This window comes from Lampetra planeri, chromosome 21, assembly GCF_965212315.1.
Source record: "Lampetra planeri chromosome 21, kcLamPlan1.2.h2, whole genome shotgun sequence".
NCBI lineage: Eukaryota > Metazoa > Chordata > Hyperoartia > Petromyzontiformes > Petromyzontidae > Lampetra > Lampetra planeri.
The window spans coordinates 9,243,295-9,264,235 of NC_136127.1; the positions used below are offsets into that span (position 1 = coordinate 9,243,295).

General features: G+C 44.6%; 1 protein-coding gene across 1 annotated transcript in view; it reads left to right on the top strand.

Moving 5' to 3' along the window:
• Positions 1–20,941, top strand: part of TTN (titin) — a 340,888-nt gene that overhangs the window by 68,846 nt on the left and 251,101 nt on the right. The window contains exons 42-59 of the mRNA XM_078603948.1: positions 2,138–5,233; positions 6,281–6,559; positions 8,163–8,726; positions 9,716–9,997; positions 10,988–11,266; positions 11,436–11,714; positions 12,280–12,558; positions 12,831–13,118; positions 13,758–14,036; positions 14,944–15,222; positions 15,461–15,739; positions 15,954–16,241; positions 16,408–16,695; positions 17,039–17,326; positions 17,639–17,926; positions 18,263–18,550; positions 19,132–19,410; positions 19,609–19,887. Coding sequence (XP_078460074.1) covers positions 2,138–5,233; positions 6,281–6,559; positions 8,163–8,726; positions 9,716–9,997; positions 10,988–11,266; positions 11,436–11,714; positions 12,280–12,558; positions 12,831–13,118; positions 13,758–14,036; positions 14,944–15,222; positions 15,461–15,739; positions 15,954–16,241; positions 16,408–16,695; positions 17,039–17,326; positions 17,639–17,926; positions 18,263–18,550; positions 19,132–19,410; positions 19,609–19,887 — 8,181 coding nt within the window. The remainder of the gene's footprint in view (positions 1–2,137; positions 5,234–6,280; positions 6,560–8,162; positions 8,727–9,715; positions 9,998–10,987; positions 11,267–11,435; positions 11,715–12,279; positions 12,559–12,830; positions 13,119–13,757; positions 14,037–14,943; positions 15,223–15,460; positions 15,740–15,953; positions 16,242–16,407; positions 16,696–17,038; positions 17,327–17,638; positions 17,927–18,262; positions 18,551–19,131; positions 19,411–19,608; positions 19,888–20,941) is intronic.

The window sequence follows — 20,941 nt, forward strand, 5'->3', positions numbered from 1 at the left end:
ATTCACTGCGATAAAAAAAGGATCAATGCTTGAAATGAATTGTGATGCTAAATTGTGACATTTCATTACATTTCTAAGGTTGGGTGGGGTGAATTATCCCCGCCCGAGTGAATAATGCAAGCAATTGATAATTTCTTGGACATTATTGGTTATATATATGTACTTGCAATGATATGCAGGGGCTCTGTAGATGATTATTACAGCTTTAAAAATAAATACGTCATCTATTTCTGTGGCATCGCTGTTGCGAAGTATTTGTCTCATAGAAGTAATATTATCATGTAGTAATGGTTAAGTATTAATTCTAGATTTGAAGTTTTCGTGACTGCAAGGATTCATACTCTTTGGTTTTTTCGGTAAAGTCACGGAGGTAAAAATTACATAAATGAAAAAAACAACTAAATTAAATCACGACGTTTAGGAGGCAACACAAGCTTCTGTCTTCACTGTGATATCTTATCACAGTGAATTTGGCTGTAACGGTTCCACCTGAAGACGGAAGCTTGCGTTGCCTCCGAAACGTCGTGATTTAATGTAGTTGTTTTTTCATTTATTTAATTTTACCTACGTGACTTTACCGAAAAAAACAAAGAGTATGTATAAATTGCCATGAAAATAGGCTGGCAAAAAAAACTGTGTTTTCAACAACTCAACATAACAGAGATCCCAGCATCCTTTGCGTGTCAAGATGACATTGCCATACTTGTACCTATTCTGTAGAACATCTTCTGATATATTTGTGGCATTTTTTATTATATTTATGGAGCAGAAGGAGAATGGACAACTTTATGCAAATTTCATAATTATTAGAGACTTTGGTAACGTAGCTGTCTACCCACGCTGGGTAAATCGTTGGAAACAACCTGAGGGAAACAGCTTAATTCAAGCAGATTCTCCAGTCGAAGAGATAGAATCTTGGATCTTTTTTAAGCTGGCGTCTGCCACAAAGCTGTGTACGGAATATATGCAAAAGAACAGCAATGTCATTTTGACGTGCAAATCATGCTGGGAAACACTACAATGTCTTGCTGTTGAATGCACCTTTTTGTGAGCACCTGATAGTTGTTTCTGGCCTGCTTTTAATGTTTTTTTAATAACTTTTTCAACTATAGTATTTAAATTTGGTAACTCGGTAACAGGTCTAGTCAGTAATTAGTAGTTCATTGAGCATAGCAGGCGTTGTGGAGTTTTAAATGGACTTGCATGCGCATTGAATCGTCTGATTTTAGAAGCAGCTCTGTTTTTGTTGTTGTTCGATGTTGCAGAACCTTTTTCAGCTAGAGTACTTGAATTTGGTAACTCGGTAACAGGTCTAGTCAGTGATTAGTAGTTCATTGAGCATGGCAGGCATTGTGGAGTTTTAAATCGATTTGCATGCGCATTGAATGGTCTGATTTTTCGAAGCAGCTCTGTGTTGAATTTTTTTTGTTCGATGTTGTAGAATCTTTTTTTTCCCCCTTTCACAGAACGGTAGGCTAAATGGTTTCACAAACCGCAAATATCCAAAGTTTAACTCATTGGCAATTGAACAGTTTAAAATAGCGAAAAAGGCATAAACTGAAAATATGTATTTTCCCCATCGTCAGTCTTTGGCGAATGTAGGCAATGGATGGGTATTACCTTAATATTCGGTTTGACGGAGGAACACAAATATTTGGTTGTAGAAGTTAAGTAAAGAGGTTGGGTATGGAATCGCGTGCGACAATGTAGGCGATGCGTGTCTTTTAATAAACGTATATTTTTTTGTCGGTGTTGTGTTTATTGTGGTTAATAAAAACCAATGTTGTGATGTACGTAGACACGTTTTGTTTTCTTTTGCAGCACAGTATAGCACATGTTAACAGAAATTGAGTAACACTACATTTCATAATTACAAAACCCCCTACATAAAATACAATACAAAACTAATGCATATTAGTTAATACAGATTTCGTTAATGAATAATATTCGTACTTACACATTTAAAAAAAAATAACATTTCAACAAACAAGGCTGTAAAAGTTGGTTGTGGTGTTTAAACATGTTGAAATAACACTTCAGCAAACAAGGTATTTAAAGTTGATGTGTGTGGTGTTTGAAGTGAAGTGTGTGAGTTTGTGTGTGCGTGTAGTGTCTAACATGATTACTCTTTACACAGATTCTTTTTCCAGCACTGTTGTAAGCTACGTGGAGGAGGAGCGAGAACCTACCTACACCACCGAGATGATCTTTACTCAGAAACACGAGACACCCGAACTCACGCCTGAGCCCTCACCTCCACTGACACTGTCCAACACATTAGAGTTCAGGCCATCACCAACACCACCAGAGTCCGTTCTACACGAGCTTCCCACCGCACAGGAAAGCATTCCGTCAGTTCAGAAAAGAGATGAGGGGGATTCCAAAATCAAGAGGCCTAAGAAAGTTAAGGGTAAAATGAAAGGCACACTGCCAGTCTTCACCAAGCAAATGACCCATTCAGAGGTGTTCAAAGGAGACAAGATTCGGCTGAGTGTAACGGTATTGGGCGATCCTGTGCCCACCGTTCAGTGGTTCTGTGACCAGAAACCGGTTCCACCTTCAGGAAACCACAGGCTCATACATGATGGAGACATATATACGCTTTTTATTTCGTGCGCCCTGGAAGGCGACGAAGGAGAGTACTCCTGCGTGGCCAACAACATCAACGGAGAGACGCAGTGCACCGCTTACCTTAAGGTGAAGATAAAGGAAAAGCCTCCAGTGCAGGCGAAAAAGACTATGCCGAAGAGGGCTAAAAAACAGGAGGAAGAGAAAATTGTGTTTGTGCAAACTGTGGAGGACAAGCGGACGGTCCATAGTGAGCAGGCAGAAACCATGTCAGAGGTGTCGACCTCAACTGCGAAGGTTCAGGGTAGGGAGGTTGTGCACTCAGTGGTGGCTGAAGAGAGGCTCATGATATCAAGTGACGAGTCCCGTGAGCTGGGTAAGGTGGAGGCCGAGTCGGTGGTTCCACAGCCACATCCAAGGTCCGTTGTGCACTCTCACCTTGTCGAGAGCGTAGAAACACTGCCCAAAGAGGTTTCTTTTGTGGCCGAACTTCCCGAGATGCACACGGGCCACGTTGGCGTCGAAGGCGTCCGTGAGGTCCACTCGTTGGTGATGGAAGAGAGGCAGCCAATGGGTGCCGATGTAGCGAAGCCCTTTGACGTGCTGGATTCTGCCGTGGAGCTGCAATCGCAGAAAGAGGTTGCGAAACCATTGGCGGTCTCAGTTGTTCAAGACCAGGCTTCTTTGCAGAAGGAAATGGTTGTCCAGACAGAGCAAGCGAAGCCCGAGAAAGCGCAGTTGGTTACAGAAACTTTCCTCAAATCGTTGCTTATTACAGAAGAGAGGAAAGGGATCAAGAGCGAATCTACGGAGGAAATAGTGGGCGTAGAGAGTGCGGTGAATATTTCCTCAAAGAAGGAAAGCAAGCAGGATTTACATGCCATGGTGGTGAAAGGACAAGATACACTTCCAAAAGAACTCGGTTTTGCCTTTGAAATACCAGTCGAGGAAAAGGCAGAATCATCCAAGGATTTAACCGTGAGGCAGTCAACCACTGGGAAAGACCAGTGGACTATATATCATGAAATGATAGGTCATATTGACAAAACAGATCAAGCAGTTATTATTCCAAGTGAGAAGCAGGCTCGTACAACCCTTCATAGCCATGTTGTCAGTGGAGAGGCAGTTCTCCCCAAGGAGGATATAATTGCAACAGTAAAACCAGATTCCCACACAGCCCCGTCCAAAGTAGAAAAGTCGTATAAGCAGGCTGTTGTTTCGCAGGACAGGCAAGAAATCCCTGCGGATCACATTACCGTCCTGGACTCGGGCTACAAAAGTGCTCAGCCCAATATTCTGAACGAGCGGCAGTCGCCGTTGTCCCTGACAGCAGTGTCGAAGCCAATGCACCTTCAGAAAGAGGGCACTTGTTCCGTGAAGCCTGACGAATTCCAGGCAGTTGGTCGCAAACAACCACTCTACACCATATTACTGTCGTCTGAAACAACTGAGGTGAAATCGTTGCAGGAGAGTCATACAGATTCCCTGGCGGAGGTTGAAGCGATGACTTCGGATTTTACCACAGAGCCGAAACCTCCCGTTACAGCCATCAGAGTGGAAAAGACAGAGCTTACTCTGGAAAGCACGAAATCCCTTGGCGCTACCGAGGTTGAATTTGCTTCTGGGATTCAGGAAGGACAGCGAGTGGGACTTCCACTGCTTGTAGAGGAGAGGCAGGTAACGAGTGAGGAACATGCCAATGAATTTTCCGTAAAAACTGAGGAGACCCTAGTGATTGAAAAGCAGCCACAGTCTGTCCTCCACTTGCATAGCTCTAAAGAAACTACTTTGTTGATCAAAGAAGACCAGCTTAAGGATGAGGAACCTAAAGTGTACACCTTAGATATAAGGACTCAAGTGCAGGACATTTTAACGTCCATAATTGTGCAGAAGCAGGTAGTGATGACTCACGAAAGTGTAGAAATTCTGGGTGGTTTTACCGTTAGTGAGGTAGATTACAAAAAGGAATCCAGATTCAGTCTCTACACTTATCAGGTCACGAACTTGACGGCTACTCCATTTGAATTTACATTGACTCTTGAAGGCTACGAACCTCAGCGGGCAGTTATCACGAAGGAAGTTAAAGCTGCTCTTCACGCCACCTTGCAGAGCTTATTCCCGACTCTCACTGCTGAACATTCGGACCAAATCGCTGCTCCTCCCTTGGCTGAGCGTGCGAGCGTCGCCGAAGAAGGAGGCATGTCCAGACCCGATGATGTATCTGTAACCACTTTAGCGATGAACACACGGATAGAGCGAGAGAAGGAGGCCGTGATTTTGGAATCCCCTGAGGTAATTGTCCCACAGGAAACACCCACGGAAATACCCGAAAGTGTTGAGAAAAGCGAAGTTGTGGCAGAGAAGGCAGCAGACACCGTCCCGGTGTTCATCACACAGTTGCAAGACGCTACCGTAGCTGAGGGTGACGAAGCCACCTTCACTGCCAGCATTACACACGCAGCTCAGGTCAATTGGTACCACAGTGGAAGGCCAGTGGTAGCTTCAGCCGAGGTCAGGTGCCTCAGGGAAGGTGACCACAATTCTCTGACCATCACCAAAGCCAGCAAGGAAGAACACGAAGGCGAATACGCTTGTGAGGCCATCAACTTTGCTGGAAAATTTCAAAGTACTGCTCAGCTGACTATCACCAAAGAGGAGCCCATAGGTTGGAATATGGGGATGAACACTACTATACTAACAACTGCAATTGCAGTATTATTAGTGTTATTTTAATGCATGCATGTTTTTTTTTATATATATCTAGATCGTTATGGGAATATAATGTCTAGTTTTTTTTTATCATGGAGAAAATTAAGGGAAGATCAGCTGTACATGAATAGTATATTTATATTTGCTAAAATACTAACAATGACAATGCTTTTAATATGTACCCTTTCAAAATGTTAATCCTTTTTAATAATAATAATAAGAATACTGATAATAATACATATAATATAATATAAACATGTGTGATATAATAAAAAATAAAACTGGTATTTTAAGTCATTTACATTTCACCTGCATGCCATACTAACAACATTGGTGTGTCACATCCCCATATCCGTGTCAACCATTATGGTTATTGCAGACAACAATGCTTATTCATTCCATTCGCCTCTCACATTTAATCAGCAACAATGCACTCATGGAGTTTGAGTCACTTCACCGACATTAACCTACAAGGAACGACAACAAAACATCCATTGTCCCCAGTTGATGTGCTTTAGCCATTCTTGTTCAAGCACCCGAACATTGTGTTATGTGTCACTGTGTTCAATTAACCCCTACTTTCATTTCATTCGTCTGTATGGCTCTACGTGTTGTTAAGGACTTCACAACACGTGGCCGTTGTTCGATGTGTCACATTGACGGTCACCGTTTTGCTCGTCCTCCGTTCCGTTGTTTCGCCGCGTCACATTGACGGTCACCGTGTTTTGCTTGTCTGCCATCCGTCGCCACACTCCGCTGGGTCATTGCTAACCCCACCTTGTCCTGTTCGCCTCCCCATTCAGGTCGGCCTTCCAAAGGAGCACCTGTTCCACTGAATCGTCGTGTGCTTTTCCATCCCCGTGACCCAACCCCACCGTCATTGCCACCCCCCCCACCCACCCGCCCTCCTCACCACCACCTGCATGGCATGAGAACCCAACAATCGGCAGCCTCCGTTCTCGAAAACGAATTAATCTCCGTTGTCCGCTGTCCCACCGTTCAGATCCTCCGTCCATAATTAAGAGACTGGAACCGCAACAAGTCCGCGAAGGTGACTCGGCGCTTTTTGAGTGCCAAATTGAGGAAGTTCCCCTGGTGAACTTCCAGTGGTTTAGGGGCGAGGTGATCATCAAGACCTCCAACAAGTACAAGATTTCCACGGAGAACTTCATCTCCAAGCTGGAGATTGTTGACACCCAGACAGTAGATGCTGGCGAGTATACCTGCAAGGCGACCAACCCTGCTGGGTTTGTGAGCTGCACCGCTGATCTGAAAGTTATAGGTAAGTCCTCCTTCCTGTCTTTATTACAAAAATGCAAAATGAGTGGTAATTGCAGTTGTTGTTGTTATTGTGAATATAGAGGTGCAATTATACAATATAGTTGTTCCAAATATCATTGCTTCCATTAAAATAAACTGCAATATGGGTTATTCTCTCTACCTTTATTTTGAACACGTACTTTCTGATCATGCATGCATGCAGAATAACAGCAGCAACAATGCCCACCACACCAGTAGAGCTGAGGCAGAATTTTTAATACATATTTCTCAAACACCGTTAAGCTTATAACCTGAGAACATTGTCTGATCTGTTACATTTTATTACAAAGTTAAACGTGGTCGTCGCCATTACGCCAGTTTTTCACCTAATATGCAAGGATCCAAGATGTTTCACCAGACGCATCATGATATATCTCGTCGTTGCTCACATTATGACGAAACTTCTGTATTGGTTTCTTTCACCTTAACTGCAGAGGCAGTCCCCCCTTCGTTTGCCGAGAGGATTGTCACCCAAAAGGCCATAGCTGGCCTTCACGCGTACTTTGATTGTGTGATACGAGGGACGCAAGACATCTCTGTGTCCTGGTTCAGGGACCACAAGGAGATTCTTAACAACGGACGGTTTAAAATGTTGTCAGAAGATCGCAAGCACACGTTGTTAATCGTAGCAGTTGGTCTCGGAGATGCGGCTAAATATACAGCCAGATGCTTCAATCGTTTTGGCTTTGATGAATGCTCAGCAATCCTTATGGTTAAAGGTACCTGCCTTCTCCTGTAGCCAGGAGTCAAATCTTTGGTGGTGTACTTTAATTGGTTATTAAACCACCGCCCAAAGATCCCTTAGTCATTTCATTTTCATTTTGGGAATTGCTGGATCATTGCGTTTGGTAATTTTGACCATTTTTGGTGGTTTAAAACAGCAATTCCAATTGAAAAAAGTTCATTGAAAGCATGTGGATTAGTGCAGCAAATATTTTATGGCAAAGAAAATGAAAACAAATATTTGTCATCTTCCTCTTTGCCATTCTAGTGACTATGCCCATCAAATGTCATTCATTTCTCAGCGATGAAATCCATTGTGTGCAAAACATAAACACGTTCAAGCCTTTATTCTGGAACCAAAAAGAGACGTAGTTTATTCATTCGGTTGAAAAACATTCTTCTGTGAATATTTTAATCTTTTGTAATTTTAATGATTTTCTACAATGTAAATCCTTTGCGGCAATTTTCACTGCAATAATATACGTGGAAAAATTCAATACATTTGCCTTCAAAGGGAAAATATATGTAACAGACGACATTTTGGGCAATGGTCATTCTTCATGGGCCATTGTTTTAAACGTCCCCTCTTGTATATTATTTCCTTTAAGGTCACAGTGTTATCGATGCTTGTGCTGACATTTTCTTTGCTTCTCGTGCTTGGGCACAACTGCTAAAGCAGTATCACCGACTAATTTGTGTTAATGAGACATTTTGACCATTTGAGGATTACAATAATTCCCATTGTACCTGTTATCCTCCCTAAGAGTCTTAAAATATTGACTACAAAAGCAAGTGATGGTAAAACCTCATCTGAAGTTCTTACAAAGGCATTTTTCTTTTAGAAATGCGTCCACCGAGCTTTGTGAAAAAGCTTGAACCCATCAAGTCATTTTCGGGAAAAGCTGTGCAGCTAATCGCCGAAGTGAGTGGCACGCACCCCATCGCGATCGTCTGGTCAAAGGACGGCGATGACATCAGCGAAGGGGACAGCTACGCCATCCGCAGCGAGCACAACCAGTGCATCCTGGCGATCGGCAACGTCACCGGCACCCACCAAGGCACCTACGCGTGCAAAGCCACCAACGAGTTTGGCAGCGACACGTGCAGCGCGCAGCTGAGTGTCACCGACAAGCCCAGCTTCTCAAAGGCCCTTCAGCCGGTCAAGGCCGCCGTGGGCACGCCCCTACGGCTCGAGTGTGAGGTCGATGACGACAAGGGCGTCACCGTCGCGTGGACCAAGGGTGGCAAGGAGATTCGTCCCAGCCGGAAACTCAGCTTCACCTTCAAGAACAAGCTGGCCGTGCTGGAGATATTCAAGTCCGAGCTTGCCGACACGGGTGACTACGTGTGCACAGCTTCTAATGAGGCCGGAAGCGAATCGACCGCTTCTAGCGTGGAGGTCAAAGGTAAGTTGTGGCCGACGTCAAGGGCTGTCCAAACTTCCTTCTGAGGGCCATTACGATCAAACGTGGCCCGCCACACCTTTGAAGTTAAATGAACGAAGTTAATTGTTTCACACACACACACACATGAACGTGTGTGTGAAATAATTCGGTGAACAATCTTGGTCACCACATGGCTCTGTCGTGGAGTGACACAGGCTTGGGGTTCAATAGGGCTTTGGGCCAAAGGAATGAGGACTTTGGTATGGCATGAATGCCGTATCAGTATGTCTAATAATGCATATCTCCCTCCCCTCTCATAGCATACCAAGTCTGATAAGATCTGATTAGATCTGTCATATACTTTGCCCATCCTCATCTGTCCAATAGCTCTTCCGAATACATCTCTAGATCACTCTGATATTTCATACATATCTCTCATAGATTTGTTTATTTACGTGACCCACTGCCCTCAATGAGACAATTCTGGACGTTCCCGGCATGCACCTTGCAAAGATGTTAAAGCTACAGAAGAACTCAAGCCACGCGGTTTGGTGGTTTAAGTGTCTTGCTTTGCTTTCTTACGAAGAAACGCAGCCTCCTTTCTTGAATTGGCAACACTGTGGCAGAGGTTACAAATGTTATCGACTGTCTTGGTGAGAAGACAACGCTCCTTAGGGTCGTGTAGGCAGCCCAACTAAACCGCCATTGTTTTCGGCCGAAACAATGCACCCGCCTTTGTGGTCTCCGTGAAAGTTTGAAATATCACCTGTTCACGTTTTCGTTCTTCTTCTCGCTGCACGCGCGAAGAATAGTAAACTATGCGTATACGTCAATCGTGTTAAAGGGCTCTAAAGCCTAAGAACCTCGTCTTATTTTACTTCCTTGAGTTGTATTTTACCCAGGGTGAGGGGGGCAAGGGGGGAGAGTTGCACTCGCTCCTGTTGTTCTGTGCGAAACAACTCAGAACCCTTGTCACATTTTTTTTTTCTTTTACCCCCCCCCCCCCCCAGAACCGCCATCATTTACGAAGAAATTTAATCCCACACTGCTGGTGAAGGCGAAGGGGTTGGTGCACTTGGATTGCTCCCTCAAGGGCTCTCCGGACATCAAGGTCACGTGGTTTAAAAATGACAATGAAGTCAAAGCCGACGGGAGAGTGCAGCTCTCATTCGTCAACATGGTCGCGGTCCTGGAAATCAGGGACTCGGAGACCGAGGACAGTGCGGATTACACTTGCGAGGCGCAGAACGAAGTTGGTACCGTCAGCTGCACGTGCGCCGCTTCCGTGAAAGGTTCGATGTGAATCGCACGTCGCCTTCCCCCTTTTTCACCCATTCAGGGTTCCATTCCTGCCAAGGACACTGCTGCGATGCACAGATAATGCGTGTTATTTTCACAGAAGCTTATTTCGAATCCGAATCTTTATTTATCCTGGAGAAATCCGATGAGCTGTGAAGCTCTTTTTCACAGATGTCTCCTTAGTGCAGACGACGTGAATGCACACTACATGAATGTGCAAGCTTTCATTTAACTTTCAATGCACACTATATGAAAACATTCCTTTAATTGTGAATGCATACGTTATGCCAACCTTCTTTAAATCTTCATTGCAAACACTTTGTTTAATCTTTAATTCATACACGATACCAGCCTTGCTTTTTTTCCTTCAATGCATACAATGTTCAAACCTTGCTTTCTTCTTTAACACGTCTAAAGTTTGCCACATTTGCATTCAGTGAATGTTAATTTTGTCTCCGACACGCCACTCTTCTCTTCATGCGCGCAAGCTGACTTCATATTTATGTTACCATCACATACCTATACTCTTTGGTTCTTTCGGTAAAGTCACATATCACCTGATGACGGACGCTTGTGTTGCGCCCGAAACGTCGTGATTTATTTTATTTTATACCTATGTGACTTTACCGAAAGAACCAAAGAGTATGGATTCCTGCAGTCACGAAAGCTTCAAATCAAGACATCACATACCTGTCAACCCATTATCAGTGCCTCCCTTATTACAGACCGTATTGGTCACCCTGTGCCCTTATAAATCTCAACGTTCATCCTACAAAGTCCCATCACAACGGAGAAACACAATCAAATAGACAAAAAATATGTTTTTGCCCGTATTGAAACGGCTGTATGCCATATGGACCTGAAAAGACAATTTCCCTGTACAAGAATACGGGTAAACCGTATGGGTTGACAGGTATGCCATCGTCATTATTGTTGTTCTGATAATGATGACATGAACGTGAACGCACATCTTCCTTGTTTAGAAATCCCTTCGTTCAAGAAGCCCCTCGATTCCATGGAGGTTCGCGGTAACTCTGATGTGACCCTGGAGGTCGAGTTCCATGGCTCCCCTCCGTTTGATGTCAAGTGGGTCAAAAACGCCAGGGACTTGCCCAAGATCGACAAGTACCGAGCCAAGTTGGAGAACACGACCGCAACACTGCGCATTGGGAACTTTAGCGCGGCCGACGTCGGCCAATACTCTTGCAAGGTCAAAAACAACGTTGGAAAAGACGAATCACACGCTAACATCAAACTGAAAGGTGTGGTATAATTGAAAAAGAATTGCTGAATATAATTTGTTCAACATATGTAAACTTGTTTACCTTATACAGTATATATATATTTTTTTTCAATTTATAAAAATTACGTAAAACATCGTTCGATAAATAACGAAGCTAATACATTTTTCCTTTGCTTTCAATTTCAAAGAGCCCCCGAAATTCACCAAAAAGTTCATCAACAGCGAAGTCTCGGAAGGCAGCTCTGCAACACTCAACGCCACGCTCATTGGCTCGCAGCCCATGACAATAACTTGGTCCAAGGACAAGCTGAAGATTGCCGAGGATGAGAATCACAACATATCCTACAAAGACAATCACGCTATCCTCACCATAGTGAAGGCTGAGAAGAGCCACGCTGGCGAGTACACGTGTGACGCCAAGAACGAAGCCGGAGCCCAGAGCTGCTCTGCAGTTCTGTCAGTGAAAGGTCAGTTCCCGGAGAGAGCTCTTAGCTCGTTCAGTTATCGCCGTCAAGGTTTCCCCCGCCACTCAATTTAATGGGCAATTTGTTATCAGTTTTCATTTCGTGTTAATCTTCGTACAATGAGATATTTAATTGAACATTAAAGTCTGTAACACATTTGTGATCGGTTTTAATTAACCCCCAGGGGAGGGGGGTTAGACTGCATTTGCTTGCGTTGCATTATTTCCACCGTCATTGCGCTGGAATATATTACAGTCTGAAGGTGCAGAGCGCATTAAAATATACGCGTACGTATCCTGCAAGAGAGAACTGACGACCAGTTAAATGGACAACTCAATAAATCCACACAAAATGCATGAAGAAACTTGATAACATTCTTCACCACCCAGTCTCCAGTTGATGCACATGCATAACGCGGCAACATTTTTTTGTCTGGCTGAAAAATACGAGTACATTCCCACGAGAGAGAGGCAAAAGTGCTTTCACGTCCCGCGTCGCTTATGCCTTGAAAAAACATGGTCGCAAGTGGCCGCCTGATTGCGGTACGTCTTATTGTTTGTTGTCGCAGAGCCGGCCACGTTCGTGGATAAAATGGAATCGGTAAACGTGACGGTCGGGGAGGTGGCTTTCTTCGAATGCCGCGTGGCTGGTTCGGTGCCGATCACGGTGAGGTGGCGGAAGGATCACGAGCTGCTCAAGTCGAGCAAGAAGTTCAAGATGACCTTCACGAACAACGTCGCATCCCTCAAGCTGATGAGCACCGACAAGTTTGACACCGGGGAATACTACTGTGAAGTGCAAAACGACGGTGGAAGCAGCATCTGCAATGCTACTTTAACCATCCTCGGTCAGTGTCTGCACATTGGTTATATTAGTTGCGTGACTGCTCAAAACGGAATGTTACTAAATCTTCAAACTGCAGATCGATGAAATTTGATAATAATTTAATGCACGCCTATAAGGCATTTTAACTCGATTGCAGTAGCCTACGTTGAAGCTATCATTTGCACGCACATCTCACTTTCGATTGTTTTCATTTTGATCCATTACACGGTCGGTTGACTCGGCGTCATTTAGAATCACCCCTTCTTTTTTGTCTTACTACTACGGCTTGTACAGATCGCATCGTTCCGCCGACGTTCGTGAGGAAATTGAAGAATGGCGACTGTGTGCTGCACGCCACAGCCACGCTAGAGTGCAAGCTGGCCGGCAGCTCGCCATTGACGCTATCCTGGTTCAAGGGGGTCGAGGAGATCTCTAATAGCGACAAGTTCAAAATAAGCTTCGAGGACAACACGGCCAAGGTGGAGATCCTGAACGCAAGCCAAGCCGACGAAGGGACCTACACCTGCAAGGCTGTCAATGCCGCCGGGACAGAATCCTGTTGGGCCAAAGTTAAAGTCATGGGTCAGTACATGGCTTGCTTATGAACGGATGATTGCCAACAACAATGTTTTGTTTTCAAAAAGTGATGTTAAAAACATCACCGTGGCCTAACTTTCCCTTTATTTGAAGCCACACAAGGGTGACTTAACATCAATTCGTGTGCATATATGCATACCTGAAATGGCATGTTCTTAAAACTTTTGCCATGTGATAACAAAAACCTTTAACATTACCATTATGCAGATTTTTAGGTTGTCAACTTAAGTCTTAGCTTGTCTATAGGTTAATTGTGACTTTGATCGGCGTATATATTTTTAAGATGACACAATCTCACTCTCAACACTATCACATGCGGTCTCTTACTGATTGCTTTTGAAGTGTCTTGTGAATTTGTTTTCTTATAAGGCTGCATTACCGTGTGTGTGTGACAAGCGCACGAGCTCAGCCTTCACATTCGCACCTCTACAGTGCCTTATAGCCTTCATGTATTTCACGGCACAATTCTGTAATGACAAAAAAACACCCACGTGCAGTCCTTTGGATTTTTCCTTATTCGTCGGTGTGCTTTTAAAAGTCATCTTTAAAAGTGATTTCAAGGTCTTGGAATCCTCCTCACATCGTCCGTGTTGACATTTCCCTTCATTTTTTGGATTTATTCAGAACCACCCTCCTTTAAGGAGGTCATAGAACCGCAGGAGGCCCTACCTGGGGCCGTAGTCTCTTTCACGAGCGTAGTCTCGGGCACCGATCCCCTGAGCGTCAAGTGGTTCAAAGACGGCACGGAGCTGCTGCCAAGCAGGAACTCCAGAATCAGCTTGAAGAATCTCACCGCAGTCATCGAGCTGGACAAAGTCGATTCCACAGCCGCGGGAGAATACTCGTGTCAGGTGTCCAACGCCGTCGGAACTCAGACCTGCAGTGCTACCTTGTTCGTCAAAGGTGTGTCACCATCTGCGATGCACACGAGATGTCGAACCTATTACAGCAAATGTCTTACTTTTTTTCACAGGTTTATCTTTGTGATAGCGAATAACGGTACATCGCCGCGATGAATGTACATTCCTACCTTTGATGTTCCCATCATACCCAATACCTACTGTATTCCAACTTGCTACTTTCTTTACGTCTTGCATGACGATAAACTGTGATTCTATTATGCTCAACGCACAAACGAAGTGCCTAAGTTTGTAATTGTCCTGCAGCATTGTGCCGTTAAGGGTCAGTGTGTGAACGCACGTACAAAGGCAGGCATTTTATTTGTGGCAGGAGCAAGTCGAGGCAGATTCAGAGGCAGTATCACCTTTTTGCAATCAGCTTTTGCAAGAGTATTTCTTTACATCGCATATCTTCATGTCAAGTAGTTATTTTTATGACAGTAAAAACAACAAATTTGCGGATATCACCAAGGAAAATGTTACGAATTAACAATAACACCGATTGTCCATCGCATACACCTTATATTGTTTTTACTTGAAAACACCTTTTTTTTCAAACTGCCGCTGGATGAGGGCATCCCCACATCATGCTGGTCATGGAGGTTATTTGACCATACTTCACCATGCTCGTCAGTGCTGGTTGGTAGAGGCTGGAAGCATAGACATTGGAGCATAGTGCAGTACAACAAACTGATATTGCTCTGCTGCCTTCAGCTGAAATTCTAGCCCCACAGTATCCTACAACTGTTTTATACATGGCGGTTGCCCTTCTGAGCACTACCCAGGCTCAGCACTCCTTATCTTCTGAGAACGGACAAGATGGGGGCACCCGCCATGTTATTTGCCCATAGACGCTGCATATATTATTTTCAGGCCCTTATTCCCGCCGGCTGATTATCATTTTTTCGTAGAACCGGCCAAATTCGAGACTAAACTCCAGAGCACCAACGTCAACCTGGGCGACACGGCCTCCTTCAACTGCACGTTTACGGGCACGCCGGAGATCACGGTGCGCTGGTTCCGAAAGGACGAGGAGCTCCAGGACAGCGACAAGTTCAAGATCGCCACCACTGCCACGAGCTCCTCACTGGAGGTGCTCAACATCACGAGTGACGACGTGAAGCCCTACTCCTGCCGGATCAGCAATGAGGCCGGGGAGGATTCGTGCATCAACTCCCTCTCGGTTCAGGGTAAGCGCCATCGTGGAGTTACGGTGCAATGGCCGTGACTCGGCAGCATTCGATTTGCTGTTTCATAACGAATAAATAATACTGCGTTGTGTCGTGGTGTAATTTATTGCAGATGTTCACGTGCGTTGCACTGGCAGCGTTCGTTATAAGTTTAACCGAAAACCGCGACTGAAACGTTTTCGATGTGCCTCGTAAATGTTGCTCTTGAACCTGTCGACTGAAAAATTCTCCTCCGTAGAACCACCTTCTTTCATCAAGGTGCTGGAGCCCACGGATGTCGTAGTGGGTGGCTCGGCGCGGTTAGACTGCGAGGTGACCGGGACGCCCGAGATCACGGTTTCCTGGTACCGGGGCGACGCCAAGCTGAGGCCAAGCGCCAACTGCAAGATTACGATGAAGCACAACATCGCCGTGCTCGAAATGAAAGGCATTACCAAAGCTGATTCCGGCGAATACAGCTGCAAGGCTGAGAACAGCTTTGGCAGTGTCACATCGGTTGCTTCAATTGCAGTTAAAGGTGATCTCAAGCGAATGGAGGCAAACAAGATAAATATATCTGACTACTTTTTTTTAAGAGTCAATATTTGTTATCTTGTTTTGCTTGCACTGTAGATTGCCTTTGCTTTTTCTTGACCTTCTTAAAATTTTACTTTCTCCCTTTTTGGGGGTCCTGGGCTTGAAACGACCTGTATTGTAATTTAGGATTCTTTTTTAAATGTTCCATTTTTCAGAGCGTAAAATCCCACCTTCGTTCACGAGGAAACTCAAGAACCTGCAAGAGACGGAAGACGGAACCGTCAAGTTTGACTGCCGCGTCGCCGGAACTCCGCAATTCGAGATTTCTTGGTCTCGCAATGGCGTTGAGCTGACCGGCGACGAGAACCACGCGATTTCTTTCGACGACAACGTTGCCGTCCTAGAGATAGCAAAGCTCAATCAATCGGACGCAGGGGAGTACGTGTGCACCGCAGCCAACGAAGCGGGCACATCCTCTTGCAATGCCAATCTTATCGTGAAAGGTTAGTTCAATGCATAGTCATAAAAAAAAGAAATTCAACATCACCCTTTTATATGTTATTTAATAATAACCCTGCACATCCTTTTCCCAATAGTGCTGCTTTTTATGGGCAGCAGCCAGTTTACAAACCAACTAACCTCCGTTTTCCTCTCTTCAAAAACATTCAGAACGTAAAGTGCCCCCAACTTTCGACCAGAAGTTGCAGCCCGTGGAAGTCACGGCCGGGGACCCATCGGAGTTTGAATGCCACGTGACAGGCTCCTTGCCCATCAAAATCACGTGGTCCAAGAACAACAAGGAGATTAGATCTGGCGGAAATTACAGAATCACTTTCCTTGATAACACGCCGCGTCTCATCGTCATGAAGACAGACCGGTCCGAGGGTGGTGTCTATACTTGTAAGGCCACGAATGAGACAGGCAGTGATCAGTGCAGCACTCAACTGGAAGTGAAAGGTAATGTGTTTGAAATTACAAGTTTAAACAATAATTTTATCGAGCGCTGCTTCGTTAATAACAACATCTTTACATCATGAAGTCTTATGTTCTAAATTAGTAACTGGCAAAACAAGTACATACATTTTTTGGTCGCTAAAACCTCTACAAAAAACTATTATATGACGGAAATGCTAAATATAGCACCAATAGTTTTTTGACATTTCTTTCCCAAAAAAAAATCATCTTGAAAATTGGATTTCCTATCGAAATATCCACGTTATGTCCAATGCAGCGGTGGTATCACAAACACAAATCTAGAACGTGCCCGCCAAAGTTAACAAAACACTGCTATCCCCCATAGATCGTAAGGTCCCGCCGTCATTCATCAGGAAGACAAAGGATCTCCAGGCAACTGAAGGAGATGGCGCTCGGCTTGACTGCAAAGTGGCCGGCTCGCCGCCGTTTGAAACTGTGTGGCGCTGCAATGGCACTGAGGTGGTCTCCGGAGAGAAGTACAACATCTACGTGGAGGAAAATGTCATGGTGCTAGAGCTCAGCAACGTCCAGTTGTCCGATGCTGGCGAATACACCTGCACAGCCACGAATGAAGTGGGCAGTATCTCATGCAGTTCCAGGCTTCAAATTAAAGGTCCGTTTAAATTTTGCAGGACACTCACTTCAGAATCCTCTGAACCAAGTCACCGTCTAAATTTATTACGATAATTAGTTGAGCTATATAGACGATAACGTTACGTGTTGCAATGGCAGCACAAGGTTGAAAATAATCAAATATATTTTTAAAAGGTATTTTTTTTCGTATTGTTCAGTCTTGAACATGCAAAGTATGCCGATACTTTTATTATTCAAACTCTTTCCCACGTACTCATTGGCCACACATGGAAAGTACTTGGAATATTGCAAGTTTAGAGGTAAAACATATCTTTTTTACTTCCCTCTGTAGAACGTACAATTCCACCGGACTTTGATGAGAAGCTGGAGTCCCTAGAAGTCACCGCTGGCCTCTCAGCAGACTTTGAGTGCCACGTCACAGGCTCGGCACCTTTCAGAGTCACATGGACCAGAGACAATCGGGACATCAGGTCTGGGGGAAACTACAAGTTTACGTTCCTGGACAACACGGCGCACCTGACGATTCTCAAAGCCGACAAGGGGGACATTGGGACGTACACGTGCAAAGCAGCGAACGCTGCTGGCTCAGCCGCTTGCACAGCTGATTTGTCTGTGAAAGGTAACATTCAACTGCACACACACACAATCGTCCCGTAGCACGCAAATTTTAGACGCCGCTCGCCAAAAAAAATGCGTACCACCCACGCTCTCGTGCGTAGCCCCCTTGAAATAATTATTCGCAAATTGCATCGCGTTTTCATAATAATAGACTTAATAATGGCATCATTAACCAGGATATACTTTTTGTTGTATTGGCAAATATCGTACACATCATAGCTCATTCGATGAGGTATCCAATTAAAAACATGTGAACGGAAGAAAATAACTCGAGGACATACGACTGACGCCAATGAACGATGCCCCCCCTCGCCCCCCCCCGATTTATTGTATTTAGATCGTCCCGTTGCTCCATCATTTGTGAGGAAACTCAAGACAACAGACGTAGCCCTCTCGTCCACCGCTCACTTGGAGTGCAAGTTGTCCGGCTCTGTGCCGATATCCGTCGCCTGGTTCAAGGGCAGCGAAGAGATCGCCCAGGGGGAGAGGCACAAGATGACCTTCGTTGAAAACGTCGCGACGCTGGAGATCCACAAGGTGGTCGTGTCGGACGCGTTCAGCTACACTTGCAAGGCGACCAACGTTTCTGGAAGTGAAGCCAGCACAGCGGACCTTAAAGTCATTGGTCAGTAGGGGCTCCCTTGTGTGTGAGATCAAGAGCCAGAACAGTGCATCCGCGTTTAAAACTGACACCCCGATTCCGGCATCCCGCTGGTCTTGCTTGGAAAATGTTTTGCATGCTACATCAATCTCGGGTAGCGCTCAAGTGATTGCATTGGCACGTGAAGCTATAATGACGTCGCATTGTTCTTTGAGAGGAAAAAAAGAACGCTGCGAAGATTTTTGCATCTAAATCTTGCAGACTTTTTTTTTGCTTTGAACGCTAATGTTGTCTTTAAAACATCTCCCTGGTGTTACTTTGGATTACAACTTTGACACACATACGATGATACGATTCAGCCACTTAATTTTAAGCACATACGATTAACAACTTACTTCCACATCGATTTTAATAAGAAACGTCATCCTCGTGCATGAATCGTAAACCTTGCTTGCTTGACTCTTCTCCATCTACCCATCGAGGGACTTGCTTTTCTTGACTTTTACTCCACTTCTTCAATGCATGGACACGTGGCATGGATGTCATCGATGGCGTGTGACGTGCAGACCCCGTTAAATCTGTGTTTTCTTTCTTACTTGGTGCAGAGCCACCGTCGTTCACCAAGACGGTGGAATCACAGCACGTGGTGCCGGGTGCCTCCGTTGAATTCAAAAGCTCTGTGTCTGGCACTGAGCCTCTCACTGTCAAGTGGTTCAGGGATGACAATGAGCTGATGTCCGGGAGGCGCTGCAAAATCACCTTCTCGAACGGCGTCGCCACGCTGAAGCTGGACGATGTGGATGCGGCATCTGCCGGAATTTACTCGTGCCAGGTCTCCAATGCAGCCGCATCGGAGACCTGCTCTGCCAACTTAACCGTGAAAGGTGTGTACAGGCCACCGGTGTTGCAAATGTAGGGCAAAAAACAGATGCAGATCATTTCGGTACTTTGCGGCAAACAGCGAATTACTTTTCTCGCGCGCAATGTGAATCATAATACGATTCGCTTAATTTCCTCATCGTTCTCGTGGAAACACAATTTTTTATTAACGAGTTTTTTTTACATCTTTTTTTTTTTAACAGAACGTGCAAACTTCCGTAGGAGGGTAAAAGACTCGCAAGTTTCCAATGGCGAAACGGCCGTCTTTAGCACGAGTTTCTCCGGCACGCCAGAAATCGTGGTGTTTTGGTACAAGCAGAATAACCTCATAGAGGAGAGCGATAAGTACAGGGTAGCCATCTCAGAGGGTGAGTCCACAATGGAGGTGCTCAACGTCGACAAGTCCGATGAGGGAATATACACCTGCAAAATCCAGAACGAAGCCGGAGAAGATTCATGTCTGGCCACCTTGGCAACTCTAGGTTGGTATTTTATCACACGTGACAATAATCCCCCCCCCCCTCCTCCCCACGTCCCAACCGGTGTTCCTGTTCACTGCGCACTTCCCCGGTAAACATGCCAACGTTGAGGCCCACGTTTGGCACGAGGTTGGAACCCATTGGTTCAACGTTAGCCCTCCGTTCTAAGGAGTAGTGTGTTGGTGAGGCTAAGTAGCCTGATTTTGCTTCAATCTACCTCATGCACATGTTGATGTTGTTGTTGTTATTTCACATGGCAGGAAAGATGTAATAACAGTATGTAGAGTCTTCCTTGCATATTGTTAAATTAAAATAGGAATGTACGCGAGTGGTAGCATACTGACTGTTAGATCTTCATCACACAGCAAACTGTTCAAGGCGTTGACATCGCACAAAGGTAACATATTTATGTGCATGGCAATGACACTTTTATCGAATTCTTCACACATTTAAAACATACTCTAGTTTATGACATTGCCTGATAGTGTGCTGTATATATATAAAATTGTGAACAAAGGACAAAACGTTTTGACGAATTACACCATTGGATGGATGTTTTTGAGTGTCAAATGTTTGACTTGCTCATTTTAGGTAATATTTGTTGCTTATAGATGCAAATGTACTGAATACACGTGTTGATATATTAACGTTAAGGTTTGCCAAGGTACGTTTACAGCAACAGCCTTTTTACATGAGCACAACAGATACTAAAAATATGACGAATTATGCGAAGACAAAAGCGATATTGAACCATTACCCCGATACTGTTATACCACACTGATAAACTTCTAACTTCATATTATTTTCACAATTAACTAATTATTTTCATGTGGTGGGTTGAAGCTTCTCTAGTGGTTGCAGGAGTCACATAAACCCATTACTCACAACTTATATGAATTGAAAAGCAATTATTTGAATACAAGTCATTCGATCTCAGGCTTGTATCCTTATTCCATATTTTAAAAGGTAGCATCTACAACTCCTGCAGAGAACATTTGGCGTATTTGATAATATTCCAACAAGACTGTATCAAGGCCAATCTGGGGGTTTGTTCGTA